The following is a 16,338-nucleotide window of genomic DNA, read 5'->3' on the forward strand; positions in this document are numbered from 1 at the left end:
CTTATATATACAATGCTTCTCTGTTGAAAGAACCCCTCAACCTTTCCACGACAACCACCAAATTTATAGACAAGTATCATTGTATTTTCATGCAATTCCAACCAGATCGTGGCTTCCCTTCACATGTTAAGCTCACACCTCATGCTTTATGTCTACACAAAGAAGAAATGGATATCCACAAATGTCTCATTAACCGTGTAGACATTGTTCATAGGATTGCAAGGCTTCTGATGCTTGCTGGTATGGGAAAATTGCCACTTTATGTAATTGAGAAGCTAAAATGGGATCTGGGTCTTCCTCATGATTATGTGAAGACTCTTTTGGCCGATTATCCTGATTATTTTGATGTTTGTAGCATCGAAGATCCATTATCCGGAAAAGAAATGCTTGCCTTAGAGCTTGTTTTTTGGAGAAAAGAGCTCTCTGTCTCTGACTTGGAGAAGAGGGCAATGAGCTTGGACTATTGTGGAGACAAAAGAAGACATGATATTGCATTTCCCATGTTTTTTCCAAAAGGTTTTGATCTTGAAAAGAGAGTGAAGACTTGGGTTGAGAATTGGCAAAAATTACCTTATATTTCCCCATACGAAGATGCATTTCATCTTGATCTAAGTAGTGACCTGGCAGAGAAGTGGATAGTGTCAATTTTGCATGAGTTGCTCTGTCTTCTAGTGTCAAAGAAGACAGAGAGAGGGAACTTGCTTTGTATGGAGAGTGTTTGGGGTTGGACTCAAGATTTAAGAAGGCTTTGGTTCATCACCCTGGCATATTTTACATTTCCAATAAGATTAGGACTCAGACATTGTCCTTAGGGAAGCTTATAGAAAGGATGTCTTGATTAGGAAGTATTCATTAATGGGTATGAGATTGAGGTACATTCACCTCATGACTAAGACTCGAACACCATAGACAAGTTGAGTTGAAGGATAATTCACAGATTGAAGCTTAGCTATTGAATCTAAAGTAGTCATTGATTGCAAATTTGCACTTCACTTGTGCTGTGATTGTAGCAAGAAAGTCAAATGCAGTTGGTGTAAGGATTGGCTGCTTTTGTATCCTACGATTATTGCAATTAAGTTTCTTGACAATTCAAGGCTTTCCTTTCAACACCCCATCAAGTACGAATGCAAAAGATGTATTCCTATGAAAGATGTTGCTTTCAAGTTCGAGTTCAGTTGTATAAACATAAAGTTTGAGGAACAAACTTTATGTCCTTAATATTTATACATTTTTCTAAATATGTAAATCTTGCAATTTTGCATTAGTTGACACTAAGACTGCGTTTGTTTACAGAGACAGGACATTGAGACAGGAACACAGAGACACAAAATTGTGTTTTGGCAGAGGAAATATAAACAGAGACTATATTCAGAGATACTGAATTAGTGTATTTTGTATCCATTCTGATAGAAAGGATACGGAAATACTAACAAGGGACACAACTTATTTTTTATTTTTTCTTTCATTATTCTCGTTAATTTTTTATAATTATATTTTTTATTATTATATTTTTCATCTCAAATTTTTTGAATGAAAAAAATGAGAATAAATTGGATTTTCATAATTTGTTCTAATTTATCACCAAACAGAATACAAGAACACAAAATTTTGTGTCTCTGTCAGTGTCTTGTCCTATCCTGTTCTCGAAAACAAATACAACCTAAATCTACACTATTTTTCTAAATATTTATGTCCTTAATATTCAATCTTAATTAAGATATCCTTAAATAAAGTCATAACCTATCTTTGCTACATAGCACACATCTACCGTAAACATTTTACGCAGAACAATTAAGCATGGAATGATCATGCTTTAGAGCTAAGACATGGGGAATTTTCTCATTAATTTTCCTCCCACGATTTCCGCACTAATCATGCTTTAGAGTATTACCTAATAAAAAATGCAGCACAATCTTGTGTAGTCAACTCTCCATTCGTACGTAAAATATATGCCTTTAATTGCACTAAATAATATAATCATAATAATACTATTGAAGTAATTGCATTGCCATTGTGCATCTAGCGTAACATCTAGTTTCAGTTGAAATAAAGTAATATTTTAGGAACGTTTTTATCCTTACATTGATTTAGAGCTGAATAAAGATTACCCGTTGAATTATTGATTGATAAGATATTAAGCAACTTCAACTCAAGGGATTAACAAAGATTTTTAAAACATTTTGCCTCGTAAATAATAACTTTAAAATGCATTATGCCATTATGCAACATTCATGTTCTTGTTGTCGTAATCAACTGAAAATTATTCTATTAAGTTCATATATAAAATTAAACCCTCAATAAATAAATTAAGACATATGGGCCGTCACGTGTATGTTCATCTTCTACCGTTTTAAGAAAGTAATAATTCTACTTATCAAAGCAATTAGATGTGTGAAATTAAAGCATGCAAATACATTTCATCTTTTGACTTCGGATCCCAAGTTTTCTATATGCAATGAGCAGATAAATCACATTATATGGAAGCAAACACTAAACTAATCATTATAAATTTAGTTAATGTAGAATTGTAGATTATAAGCACACAATAATAATCTTTTTTTTTCTTTTTTTTTTTTGGTTATATGAACTTGAACCATTCCTAGTGACTTCAGCTAGCGATTCTTAATTTCTTATTGATAAATTGTTTTGAAAAATGTTTTAGAAGGATTAATTTAACATATATTTAGAACTATGAAAATCTCTCATGCAATGCAAGATAAAATAGAGGCAATAGTTTTGAACTTTTGAAGTTTTATAAAATCAAACAACGCCTTTTAAATAAAAGTTTAATTTTGATGTATTGACAATATAAAACGTTTTACACATGCAATCACATCTATTTTTTTAGATGACATTATATAATTAAATGTACGTATACAATTATTTTAGATTGACAGTGCTTCAAAATTAAATTTTTTAAATAAATAAAATAAACAAATACTTTAGCCGTCACTTGTATGTTCATCTTCCACCATCGTTATTTCAAGAAAATGATTTATACCCATAATATTAATTCTACTTATCAAAGCAATTACATGTGTGAAATTAAAGCATTCAAATTTCACCTTTTGACTTAGCATTATATGAATGCAAATTAAACCCTAAATTAATATGTATGTATATATACATGTGCCCTTCTAAGGTTTTCCTCTAAAAAATTATAAGCCCAAACACCAATTATACCTTAAAAACATTTTTTTAATTCCCACTTTCTATACACAATGGCTAGTGTTATTGGATACACATTTTTTGTTATTATTATTATGATGACATTATTATTGCTTGGCACTACTACTACTTCACATGGTGCAGCAGCTCCACCATATGGATATGGAAACAATAATATTATTAATGTGATTAAATTTGGTGCAAAACCAGATGGGAAAACAGATTCAACTGAACAATTCAAAATGGCATGGAATTCAGCATGCACAAGCATAAGGCCAGCCACTATTTATGTCCCAAAAGGAAGGTACTTACTCAAATACACCAATTTCCGGGGTCCATGTAAGAATAATAAGGTCACATTTATAATCAATGGAACTCTTGTGGCACCTTATGATTACAATGAGCTTGCAAATTCAGGAGGGTTTTGGATTTTGTTCAACCATGTTGATAATCTCACTGTTATTGGTGGAAATTTGGATGCTCAAGGCTCTGCTTTCTGGGATTGTAGGAGATCTGGAAAGAATTGTCCTGTTGGAGCAAGGGTATGTTATTTATTTTTTTAGTTAATAGTCAAAATCGTCCCTAAAAAATACGTCGATCTCCATATAAGTTCTTGAAACATAAAGTTAATCAAAATCGTCTCCGAAAGAATACGGACATGACCACGTTAACAGAACATGTCACCCACCGTTAGCCAGCTCAGCGGACGAGATAAGGACTAATGTGGTCATGTTCGTCATCTTTCGGAGACGATTTTGATTAACTTTATCTTTTGAGAACTCATATGAAAATCGAAGTATCTTTTAGGGACGATTTTAAATATTAACTCTTATTTTTTTTATATACGATTAAATAGAGTTTTTATGACGTGTCAATCATTTATCATAATAACGATATTATGAATTAATTTTATATATGTTATGAAATAATTGTTTGTTGGAAATCTTATGCGATATTAGAGTGCAGTTGGTTCATTTTCATTTTTTTTTTCATTTTGGGATGAAAAATAAAAAGGAAAAAACAATCATTAATTTTTTCATGCTTCATTTTTTTTATTAATTATTATACCCGTATTAATTATGAGCAATTTTGTATTTTCTAAACTTTTCTAACTTCAATAATTTTTCATGATTGTCTTATCCATTCCCCCTCCCCCAAGTTTTTTAATTAGTATCCAAAAATAAAAAGATACAAAGACAGTTAAATAGAGATATAAAGACAAAATTATATTTGGTAGATGAAATATAAATACAAATATTGTATCAAGAGACACTAAATTAGTATATTTTATCTTCTTTCTAACAAGAGAAACACAAAAACACTAACGAAAGATAAAACTTATTTTTTTATTTTTATTAACTTTTTATAATTAGAATTTTTATCATTATATTTTTCATTCTTAAATTTTTTGTATAAAAAATTAGGATAAATTAAAATTTTATAATTTATTTTTTGTATACTTAATTTATCATCAAACATAATTAAAAATACTAATTTTTATGTTTCTATTTTTTGTGCTTTGTTTTTAATATCCTGTCTTCATAATCAAATGCATGCAGCCATATTATTAATGCAACATTATATGATTAATTAATTGCAGTCAATGACATTCAACTGGGTGAATAACCTGGTGATTAGTGGGATAACATCAATCAACAGCCAATTAAGTCATATTGTGATAAACACATGCAACAATGTCATTGTAAAAAATGTGAGAATTATTGCACCAGATCAGAGTCCTAACACTGATGGCATTCATGTTGAACACTCAAAATGGGTTAATATTACTGGCACTACCATTCGAACTGGAGATGATTGCATTTCCATTGGTGATGCCACTTTCAATCTCTTCATGGACCAAATCAAATGTGGACCTGGCCATGGCGTAAGGTTAGTTTTTCAATCTGAATTCTAAATTTGAAACTCTATACAATACATATAAAATAAATAATTATGAATGTTTTTTGTGCAATAATTAAATGTGATCTACAAATAAATTATAAATATGTATGCATGTGTTTCTAATTACATATATAATATGAGTAAACATTTTAAAATGGTTTCTATCAATTTTGTGTTAAATAAATTATTATTCTCTAAAAATGAAATCTAACAAGTTGATTCATGATCTTTTAAAATATCATAAATTTAATAGCTAGGTATGGCTTAAGAGTACAAGATTTGAAAAATATGTAATATGTGTTAGTGTTGCAAGTGAGGAGTGTCGAAATTAGTCCGACATCAAAGAAAGCAAGAAAGAGTGATGAGTTTATAAGATGAGAGACTCATTAACTTAACGCCTTAAGGTTTTGGATTGGATGTGGTGTCTTCTCATCTTATGTTCTCTTAGGATAAACAATTTGGATATTTGGAACATAAATAGTTATCAAATAATATAAAATAATTATTTAAATTAATGTTTTTTTTAGTAAATTTTCACTTAAAAGTGATTTTGAACCATATAATCCAAATAATATTTACTTTATTATTATCTATTTTGATACAAATATGTCAAACATAAATTACGTTAACACTAACTCACTTCTAACCAAAATCAATTTTATGCAAAGTCGAAACACATAATAAATCATTTGAATGTTGGGACAGCATTGGAAGTTTAGCTAAAGAAATGGAGGAAGAAGGAGTTGCAAATGTGAGTTTAAGGAATGCCATTTTTTATGGATCTGACAATGGAATGAGGATAAAGTCATGGGCCAGAGCAAGCAAGGGCTTTGTTAGGAACATTCTGTTCCAAGACATTACAATGTTCAACGTTCAGAATCCCATCATCATTGATCAAAATTACTGCCCCAACAACCAAGGTTGTCCTGGCCAGGTAATAAAAAAATATAAAAAATTGATGAATTCGTTTTATATATAAAACAAATGTTCTATGAAATTTTATATGATGTAATTAAAGTGATTTCCTTTTGTGTTATTTAACAGACTTCAGGAATTGAAATTAGTGAAGTTACTTACAAGAACATACATGGAAGTTCAGCAACATCAGAGGCAGTAACATTTGATTGCAGTGCAAGTAATCCATGTCAAGGGATCAAATTGCATGATATAAACCTAACTTACAACAACAAAGCTGCAACTTCATCATGCAACAACATTAGAGGCACCACCTCTGGAACACTTGTGCTACAAAGTTGTCTGTAAATATATTATAATATTTATAAGGGTAAAGTATACTTTTTTTTCTCTTTGAAATTTGTTAAAAAATTTAAAATATTTTTAAGTTTTATTTTATTTTAATTTTATTCCAAAAATTTTCAATTTGCATTAAATGTACTCCTAGAGGCTAATTTTTTAAAAAATTTATAATGAATTTAATAACAATTTCACAAGCACAAAATTTAGTTATTGGATTGGTCTTAAATTTTTTAAAAATTTAGTTGTCATAGATATATTTGATGTAAATCGAAAAACTGCAAAAAAAATTTAAAATAAAATAAAATTTAAAAGTATTTTTAAAATTTTGATAAATTTGTGGAATATAAAATATATTTTACTCTATGTATAAATATGTATATATTTTAGTGTTCATTATATCCTTGTATATGTAAATATAGAAAGAAATAAATCCATTTTTATGGCTTTCTCTTCATGCTTCAAGATGAAGGAAAGGTTTGTGTAATGTGTATGCACTTAAATATGGGTATTAAAATGTATATAATTCCTTTCTTATTGCATTTAAATAGAAGTTTAGAGAGACAGCAGGAGACATGCATCCTGATTAACAAAAGTTTTCTCTCAAAAATTACAAAATAATAAAAAAGCTGATTATGGTTTTAAAAGCTGTTATTTATACTTAAAAATCACTTTTATTAATTTTAGTCACGATTTAAATACGATAATAATTAAAATGTTGAAGTGAATTCGGATTTTAAACTTAATGATAAAGTGTAATAAAAAAAATCAAGAATTTCGTTAGGAACCAATGGAATATTTATATAATGTATATAATGAGTTATTTATTTAGCCCATATGAGTTAAAAAATAAATATTTAGGATAAAATATTACTAATTTATCAAACACAATATATTCATATATTCAGAATAACCATCCAGATACCAGAGATAATAAATATCTTATTGAATCGAATATTTATATACTTTTATTATATACATTGTACACATATTCTATTCTTTAAAAATCAATAGATGAATAGACGAGGGGCACAAGTATTATATGTCTAATCGAATCTCCACCATATTGTTGTGTATGCAATTATTTAGATCATCATTTGTTGCCCTTGTTGCTTTTGCACTGCTTCCTGAGATAAAAGGGAAAGATATGTAGGATGACAAGGACTACTTTTAACGAATAAAATAAATAAAAAGAGAATAAATTTTTTTTATGTATTAATAATATAAAAAATAATAATAAAATATCTGTCAAAAATATAAAAACAAATAAGTTTTAAAGTTTAACATTTAAAAATTAGATATTTCATTTAGAAATTAATTATTTTTGATAAAATGACAACGCACAATTACATATGTATAATTTTTTTATATTATTAATATATAAAAATTAAATCCAAGACCAATATTTAGTAATATAATGATTAATTTAAAAGCTCATTAAACTATTTTTTAATATGTAATTTTAGTACACTAATTTTCTCTTTCAAAAATATTTTAAAATTTTCAAAAGAAACCTTCTTAGTGTAATAAAAAAAAACTCAAATTAAATAGAAAGAAACATCTCATATTGAGTTTAATAAAAAAAAACATTTGAATTTTAATAAAAGAAACATCTCACGTTTACTCTCTCAGGATATCCATTTGCAAGTTACAATCAATGGCAAAAAAGTTTTTTAAACGATCCGATCACGCCACAAAAGACACCACACACGGCGTTGGGTGTAGTAGTGATGATGATGCATGTCTGCAAGGAAAATGCCGGCGCAAAAAAGTACCTACATCAATGACTTAGGGTGGACGGGACTCGCGAAGACAATACTTATGGCGAAAGACGCAGTGGGGTCAACACCGTTTGTAGGATGGCGTGAGTGGAGCGGGAGAGGAAGACAACAACATAAACAATGTGAGAGTGGGAGAGAAGGTGGAGTGTACAGCTATTTTTTTTTCTTTTTATAACGAGTAATAGTAAGAAATCAAATTAGGATTTGATTTGATCGTTTGGATAATGTTACGAGATATTTTTTTATTTTATGAGATATTTTTTTGTATTATTAAATCTTTTTATTATGACCCATATTATAGTTGGCAGAGTTGATTGATNTTTAAAATTAATTAATTTTACTAATATGATAATATATAATTGATTATCTATGTAAATTTTGTTATACTAACCGTGTATAAAAATTAATTTTTTTATATATTCAAAAACTTTTTTTCTTTTACTTTTTTTAAAGAATGTCTTTAGGAACTGAGGCAATATTTAGCCAAACCCTAATAATACGTAATCGAGAAAATTATTAAATACTATAAAGGTAAAGTATCTTTTCTATCTTTAACGTTTAATATTTTTTAAAAATATTTTTAATATTTAATTTTATTTAATTTTGTTTTACAATATTTTCATTCATTTAATTTTGTTTTTAATATTTTTTATTTGTGTCAAAATTATCCTTAAAAAATTTTAATTTTGTCTTTAACGTTTTACACGGAGTTAACGTGTCGGAATAATTTTGATACAAATAAAAAAATGTTAGCGATAAAATTAATACAACAAAATATTAAAAATATTTTTGAAAAAAAATCACAAACATGGAGAATAAAAAATATATTTTATCTCTGCTAAACATATATACTTAATTGGGCCTCTAAAAAATATAAATTTTTTCGTTATATTTTTTAAGATCTATTTATCTTATTTATCTAAATAAAAATAACAAGCATGACTAATATAAAGACCTATATATTTTGTTTTTTTTTTAAGTTAAAAGCTTTAATGGAATAATATTTTTTTAGAGACGAAAACGTGGAATGCAAAATTTTTTGAGAAACTATTGGAGTATATGCTCCAATATTATTATGAAAATTTGTGTGATTAAATTGGTTGCGGCTTGAATTGAATAGTGAATAGAAAGAGGGAGAGATGGGTTGGGCACTTGGGATTATAAAAGGAAAATTGTCGTGTAGTTGGAACATGGCAATGGACACAAATAATGTTAATTTGATTACTTGAAAGGGGAAAAGGAGCATACTCAAAGTAAACATGTTTTTTAAGAAAAGATTCTATCATTTTTCAAGAAGTATAAAATACTAATTTTATATTTAATTATAATTATTTATTTATTTTTGTTATTTTGTATTATTTAATTGTCTTAAATCAGGAATTTTCTTTAGTATAAACAAGAATTTCTATTTAAAAAATAATTGAAAATCATTATTTTTTACTTTTTATACAAAAAATTTGAATTTTTTATTTTTGATATTTTCAAAAATTATATATTTAAATATTAAAAAACATTTATAATTTCTAATCATTACGATAATTATTATATTAAAATATTAAAAATAATCATGTAACAAATAATTACTATATATTTTACGTATCAGTTCATATATTTTTTCTAACTTAATAACAAGTCATTAGACATACAGAAATAACCACACATATAAAAATAAATAATTAAATTTATTTATAACAATATAATAAAATATTTTTATAAAATAATAAAGATCTAATTAACATAATTGTTCAACGTGAAAATTAAAAATTTAGATTGCCTTTGTTCTGAAAATAAGATAAAATAAGATACTGAAAATAAATTATGAAAATTTATTTTTATTTTTTATTAAAAAATTTCAAACGAAAATATAATAATAAAAGTTATAATTTTAAAAAGTTAATAAAAATAATAAAAAATAAATTACATTTTTTTAAATATTTTTATATTATTTTTATTATGATAAATATAAAATATACTATTTTGAGTCTCTTAATATATTATTTCTATTTATATCTTTTTTGCCTAATATAATTTTGTATTTCTATATCTTTATTTTAGTGTTTTATTTTCGTAAACAAATGTAATCTTACAAAGGGAGCCACTTTGATAAAAATGTTAAAAATGTCTTTTTTTTAAAGATGTTTTTTAAAAATTAAAATTTAACACATATAATCAATTAAACTATGTTATTTTTATTAAAATTAGGCTGGAGAAATCAGTTTAGTTAAAAAATTAATAAATTAAATTTTGAATCGGTATAAATTAATATTTTCTTTATAAAAAATTACTACAATATTTTTATTATAAAAAATGACTAAAATACTCCTATATATATATATTAAAAATTCTAAATTCTAACCTTATGATGACAAAGAAAAAAAAACTAAAATTTAAGATTCTCAAAATTAATATATATAATAAGAGTATTTTATTTATTTTTTATAATAGGAATATTATAGTTATTTTTTTATAAAAAATAACATTAATTTAGATCGATTCAAAATTTAATTTACCATTTTTAATCAAATTAATTTGTCTGATTTAATTTTATTAAAATAATATAATTTAATCGATTATATATATTAAATTATAATTATTAAAAAATATTAAAAGGAGACGTTTTAGACATTTTTATCAAAACGGTTAGATGATAATTTAGTAGACAAAGAATGACTTTTGTATGTTATTGCAAGTTGTTAATTTTTCTATACCATTTCTGCGCACTTGACTGGTTCTGATGACACTCTTTTTCCTTCGCCTTTTCCTTTTCCCTTTCAAACTTCTCCTTCCTCCTCCAAACTCTCTCTCTCTCTCTCTCTCTCTCTCTCTCTCTCTCTCTCTCTCGTATATCTTCGTTATTTATTTTATCCAATCGCGTATGACCACTCATCTATCTCAACATCTTTATCTCTACTACACTTAACTTATGCTCGTGTTCGAGATATGAAGAACATTCTCAAGAAGCTTCATATCATGCCTACTACTAACCAATCACAAGAGGACCAAGCTCCTGCTTCATCAAGGTCCAACAAGAAGATTTCAAATTGGTTGCATTCTGTATCCAATAGGCAGACTCCGATTCCGACTCCGGCGACGGCGACGGCGACGGAGACGGAGCCTTCTGATTCACTTGCCGGTGGCGGTTTGGATTCGGCGCCGTCTAGCACTTTTAGGGAACCTGAAGTGGAAGACGACGACGAAGAAGAAGAATATCAGATACAGCTTGCTTTAGAGCTTAGTGCAAAGGAGGATCCTGAGGCTGTTCAGATTGAAGCTGTTAAGCAGATTAGTTTGGGATCCTGTGATCCTCATAACACGCCGGCACAAGTCGTTTCATATCGGTACTGGGTAATCGTCTCTATCCACTTTTAACTCCGTTCACTTTAGGTTCAGTTTTCATTCTTGCTGTTTCAATTATGGACAAGAACAAAAGAATTTGGATGAACATTATTTTTTTCAAGATATCTCGATTCTCATGCAGGGATGGTACTTCATTTACATAATGTGAAGATTCGATTTCTGTTTGAGAGTGTGTGTGTGTGTGTATAGCAGAAGGAAATTTATCAAGAGAAAGATAGAGGATCTCTTGTTGCTAGGATTTTGGCATTGTTATAATTAATAGACATTCTGATCGTTGAGTGGTGCTGTTAGATAACCTGTCCTTTAAGAAACCTTTTAAGTAACCGGTGCCAGCCTCCCTAGATGATTGATGTATGAATGTCCAATCTCTGTTAATCTCGGATCAAAGAAAGAAAAGGATAATATAATCTTAAAATGGGTAGGCTTTGAGGACACCTGCTTAGCAATGTTTACTAGGATAGACACATCATGATTTTATCTCTAATTTGTCCTACATTAACTCCTTTCTAACTTATCTCATATCGTAGATTTATGTGCTTCACAGAATTACAATGCTCTTGGTTTTGATGACAAGATCTCGGATGGTTTCTATGATCTGTATGGGACTGTGACCGAGTCTAACTCTGCAAGAATGCCATGCCTTTTGGATCTGCAAGGAACATCAACTTCAGATTCTGTCACTTGGGAAGCAATCTTGGTCAATAGGGCTGCAGATTCCAGTTTGTTGAAACTCGAGCAGGAGGCCCAAGAGCTGGCAGTTAAGGCAAGAAAAGATTTTGAGGTAGTTGTAGATAGTAATTTGGTGCATAAGCTTGCTATCTTAGTGGCTGACTACATGGGTGGACCAGTTGAAGATCCTGAAAGCATGGCAAGAGCCTGGAGGAGTCTCAGTTACAGTTTAAAAGCAACCCTTGGTAGTATGGTGTTACCACTGGGCTCGCTGACCATAGGATTGGCTAGGCATCGTGCCTTGTTGTTTAAGGTACTTGCCCCAACATTTTCTTAACTGATTTGCATTTCAAATAAGAATAATCCCATCCGTCATTGACATAAGCCTTGGTACTACAATAAGTGAGATTTGTGCCAATACGAAATTCTTAGATCACATTAACAGAATTAGTCATCATCACAATGTGTAATGAGATTCCATCATCATTTTTAATAAAAATGTTTCCTCTATATTGTGTGTAGGTTTTAGCTGATAGTGTGGGCATCCCATGTCAGCTGGTGAAAGGACTACAATATACAGGTTCCGACGATGTGGCTATGAACTTTGTCAAGATTGATGACGGGAGGTAACTATCAGATGTGTATTCTGGCAATACAAGGAAGCTGAATTGTTTTGTTTGTATGTGGTTCTCTTCATGGTCTTGGAGACTAAAAAAACTTAATGCTCGCATGCATTGCTTTACTTGTTACGTCGTCATCAATAGTTTGATGAGAGTTTATGTTCAGTGCTTCATCCATCGTATAATGTTCTATACCATAGAAGATGTATTTTGTCATTAGTCCATGTGCTGATCTTTTTTGCCTTCCGTTATGTGTCATTCGATTAACTTTTTCAATTACTCACTTATATTTGTCTGTAGCTTAAAGTTCTCTATTTTTGTTGTTGTAATTTTCTAAAGTGGGAGATGCAAAGCCTTGTTATTATGTATCTATAAGTTGCGTTTGATATGAATTTCAGGGAGTACATTGTTGACCTGATGGCTGATCCAGGAACACTTATTCCTTCTGATGCAGCTGGATCACACATTGACTATGATGAATCTTCTTTTGTAGCTACTCCTTCATCAAGAGACCTTGACTCCTCTCATATGGCATCATTTGGCAGTGGGGTTGGAAGTTCATTTGATGGAACTCTAGACTTTGGGACACAAGATAAAGGAAACAGATCAAAACATTCTGTCCATGCAGGGAAAGAATCTGATGTAATCAGTCCCACTACAGGCAGGGAAGAAGTAAAGAATGCCATAGATAAATTCAAAGGTGCTAGTAATGTGGAAAAGGTCATAGTGAGAGAATCTCCTAGCAGACTTAATTATCCATATATGCATGGAAGATCTCCTTCTTGGACTGAAGGGATCAGTTCCCCTGCCGTGCATGGAATGAAAGTTAAAGATGTCTCCCAATATATGATTGACGCTGCAAAGGAGAACCCTAAATTAGCTCAAAAGCTTCATGATGTTTTACTTGAAAGTGGCGTTGTTGCTCCTCCAAACCTATTTACTGAAGTTTATCAGGAGCAGCTAGGTTCCCCATCTGAGGCAAATTTTCCAGTTGATGAAAAAGGTGAATCAAAACAGGGACGTATACAGCAAGATACTAAGGTTGATGATAATCAAGGTCTTGCTCAGTTTTTACCTCCTTTGCCCCTTCAGAGAGTACATGCCAAAGCAAGTCCTCGCAGTCAGCTGGACCATTCTAAGCCTTTAGAGGGTTTGGGAGTCAACTTACCTCTTGATACAAGGGAGGCTACTGGACAGCAAATATCGTCTCAGGCAGAAGCAACTCAGGTAAAATATGGGAAAAATGTCCCAGTTGCTGCGGCTGCTGCCGCCGCCGCTGCTGTTGTTGCATCTTCTATGGTAGTTGCTGTGGCGAAGTCAAGCACTGATTCAAATCTTGAGATTCCAGTAGCAGCAGCTGCCACTGCTACTGCTGCAGCTGTAGTAGCAACCACTGCCGCTGTCAGTAAACAGTATGAGCAGAGTAGTCGAAGTGATGCAGATGCAGAGGCTTCTGGTCATGATCTGAGGGGTAATAGTGACGGAGAGCATGTTGCTTTAGGAGCAAACTCAGAGGGCGAGAGAATATCTGATAGATCAGCAAGAAGTGATAGTGCAAAATCGGATTCTGCCCTAGATGATGTTGCTGAGTATGACATTCCATGGGAGGAAATCATGATGGGCGAGCGTATTGGGCTTGGTATTAACTGTTTATTGCTCTCCACATTGTTTTGCATGCTGCTTTTATGCATACACTTACAAGCACTTTCATTTATCTTGTATTACATTGAAAGACTTGATTGCGACTGTGTGCCATATTTTTTGTGGCAGGATCATATGGGGAAGTGTACCACGGTGATTGGCATGGAACTGTGAGTCTCCCCCTTCGTCTCCTCTCTCTCTCTTTATATTCATGAACCTATTCAATTATATCATTTTTCACCTTTCTTATGTGTTCCATCTTTTTTACATCTATTGCTTTGTAAGTCCAAGGGAAAAAAATTAAAAACCTAATTTATTAATTGAAAGTGTTTTCGATTCATTTTTCTTTCTGTTCAAAGTAATCGTCTGTTTAAAATGCCAACTTTACTTCTAGGCTTTTACCTGAATTGGCTTCTCCCATTCTTTGTTATCTGTGATCTTGTGAATGTTTTCCTATTGTCTTGTAAATTATAGACCTTCTTATGCATATTTAGTTATATACAAACATGTTTCTGCTCTTTTCATCTGTAGGAAGTTGCTGTAAAGAGGTTTCTAGATCAAGCTATCTCTGGTGAATTACTTGAAGAGTTCAAAAGTGAGGTATAGGCTACTCTACTTCCCACTGTTTATTTGACAACTTCTACTCAGTTGTACTCCCAGTTGATTATCTAGAGATGTATAATTGTTCTCAAGTCTGAGTCCACCAACAGTAACATTAGGTTGCTATCCGAAATTCTTCTACCACATATTTGTATCATTCACTATTATTGATGGGCCTTTTGTCAAACTAAAGCACTATATAAAAACTTTGAGAACTCTCCAACATCATCTCATTCAATTATCATGTTTATCTGATGAAACTTCTTCTGTTATCTTCTGTGGTAAATTGAAGTTGGAAAGTTATTAAAATTAACAGGCTTAACTACTTTGACCAGCTGAATTACATGTTTTATCATGTCTAGAAACTACTTGATTAATTATCTAATTTTTTTTTTATATCAAGATTCACTAATTCAAAATACTTTTAGAAGTACTTTTGTTTTACTTCTGCAAACATTTTTTAGCATTGGTTCTTACAAGTCGGAATATATATAGGGAAATCAATCGAAAGCTCCTGGACTGGAACAGATTACATGTTCCTAATTATTGCCTGTGCCTTCTTTTTTTTATATAAAAAAATTATTAGTATTTATTTACTAAATTACCAAAAATATTTCTGCATTAAAAATACTATTTGCCCGTCAAAGTGAACTACGATTTTTAATGTATTTATATACAAATATATATTTCGACTTTGTAAATACTCATTAATTTTCAACTATAGTAGATATACATCAATATCAGTCAGATATAAGTTATGTGTAGTTGATTTTAGTATACAAATACTATTTTACATACATGCATGGTTCCCTTTTGAATTTTGAATACTTCTTTCTGTGGGAGGATGATTGATGTTCTTATTTGATTTATAATGTAAATTGCAATAGGTCCAAATAATGAAGAGACTAAGGCATCCAAATGTTGTTCTCTTCATGGGAGCTGTAACTCGGCCTCCAAATCTTTCTATTGTTACTGAATTTCTTCCTAGGTAACTTTTCTTTATTTTCTGAGCTGGACCCAAGATTGTAGATTTCCAACATTTTGGATGTCAATATTCTCTACCACTACTCTATGAGAAGACTAATGCTACATCTATAAAAATGCTTTCTAAATATAATATTATCTATAAAAATGCTTTCTAGATATAATATTAAGGTTGGGCTAAATTTATTGTTAGCCTAATCCAACCCTATGCAGGCTGATTGAATGGTTGACGTCTTTTCCCTTTTCTTTCCCAAATAATGAGATGTAGATTGTCTTTTGCAGAGGGAGTTTGTATAGGTTAATTCACCGACCTAACAATCAACTAGATGAGCGAAGGCGGTTGAGGATGGCCTTAGATGCTG

The 16,338-nt window shown here is 30.2% G+C and overlaps 3 protein-coding genes across 6 annotated transcripts in view; all 3 read left to right on the forward strand.

Annotated features, from left to right (window-relative positions):
* Positions 1 to 167: 167 nt before the first annotated feature.
* LOC107471633 (protein WHAT'S THIS FACTOR 9, mitochondrial-like) lies at positions 168 to 812 on the forward strand. The gene has a single exon (XM_021134124.1). The coding sequence runs from the start codon at positions 168 to 170 to the stop codon at positions 810 to 812; it is 645 nt and encodes a 214-aa protein (XP_020989783.1).
* A 2,376-nt stretch (positions 813 to 3,188) lies between these two features.
* Positions 3,189 to 6,388, forward strand: LOC107471634 (polygalacturonase-like). Its single transcript, XM_016091125.3, has 4 exons — positions 3,189 to 3,710; positions 4,769 to 5,058; positions 5,776 to 6,004; positions 6,115 to 6,388. Exons 1-4 carry the CDS (start codon positions 3,222 to 3,224, stop codon positions 6,331 to 6,333), a joined length of 1,227 nt encoding a protein of 408 aa, XP_015946611.1. The 5' UTR covers positions 3,189 to 3,221; the 3' UTR covers positions 6,334 to 6,388.
* A 4,657-nt stretch (positions 6,389 to 11,045) lies between these two features.
* The window catches only part of LOC107471921 (probable serine/threonine-protein kinase SIS8), a 7,704-nt gene continuing 2,411 nt past the window's right edge, over positions 11,046 to 16,338 (forward strand). For 3 of the 4 annotated variants that reach the window (XR_001588666.3, XR_008003958.1, XM_016091455.3), the window contains exons 1-8: positions 11,046 to 11,450; positions 12,007 to 12,444; positions 12,654 to 12,757; positions 13,150 to 14,390; positions 14,522 to 14,562; positions 14,924 to 14,992; positions 15,880 to 15,980; positions 16,259 to 16,337. Coding sequence is in view for 2 of the 4 variants with exons in the window: in XM_016091455.3 (XP_015946941.1) it covers positions 11,046 to 11,450; positions 12,007 to 12,444; positions 12,654 to 12,757; positions 13,150 to 14,390; positions 14,522 to 14,562; positions 14,924 to 14,992; positions 15,880 to 15,980; positions 16,259 to 16,337 (2,478 nt within the window). In the remaining 2 variants the exon portion in view is untranslated. Of the gene's footprint in view, positions 11,451 to 11,989; positions 12,445 to 12,653; positions 12,758 to 13,149; positions 14,391 to 14,521; positions 14,563 to 14,923; positions 14,993 to 15,879; positions 15,981 to 16,258; position 16,338 lie in introns of all 4 variants that reach the window. The other variant, XM_016091458.3, reaches the window with a different exon arrangement.

This window comes from Arachis duranensis, chromosome 10, assembly GCF_000817695.3.
Source record: "Arachis duranensis cultivar V14167 chromosome 10, aradu.V14167.gnm2.J7QH, whole genome shotgun sequence".
In the NCBI taxonomy this organism is placed as follows: domain Eukaryota; kingdom Viridiplantae; phylum Streptophyta; class Magnoliopsida; order Fabales; family Fabaceae; genus Arachis; species Arachis duranensis.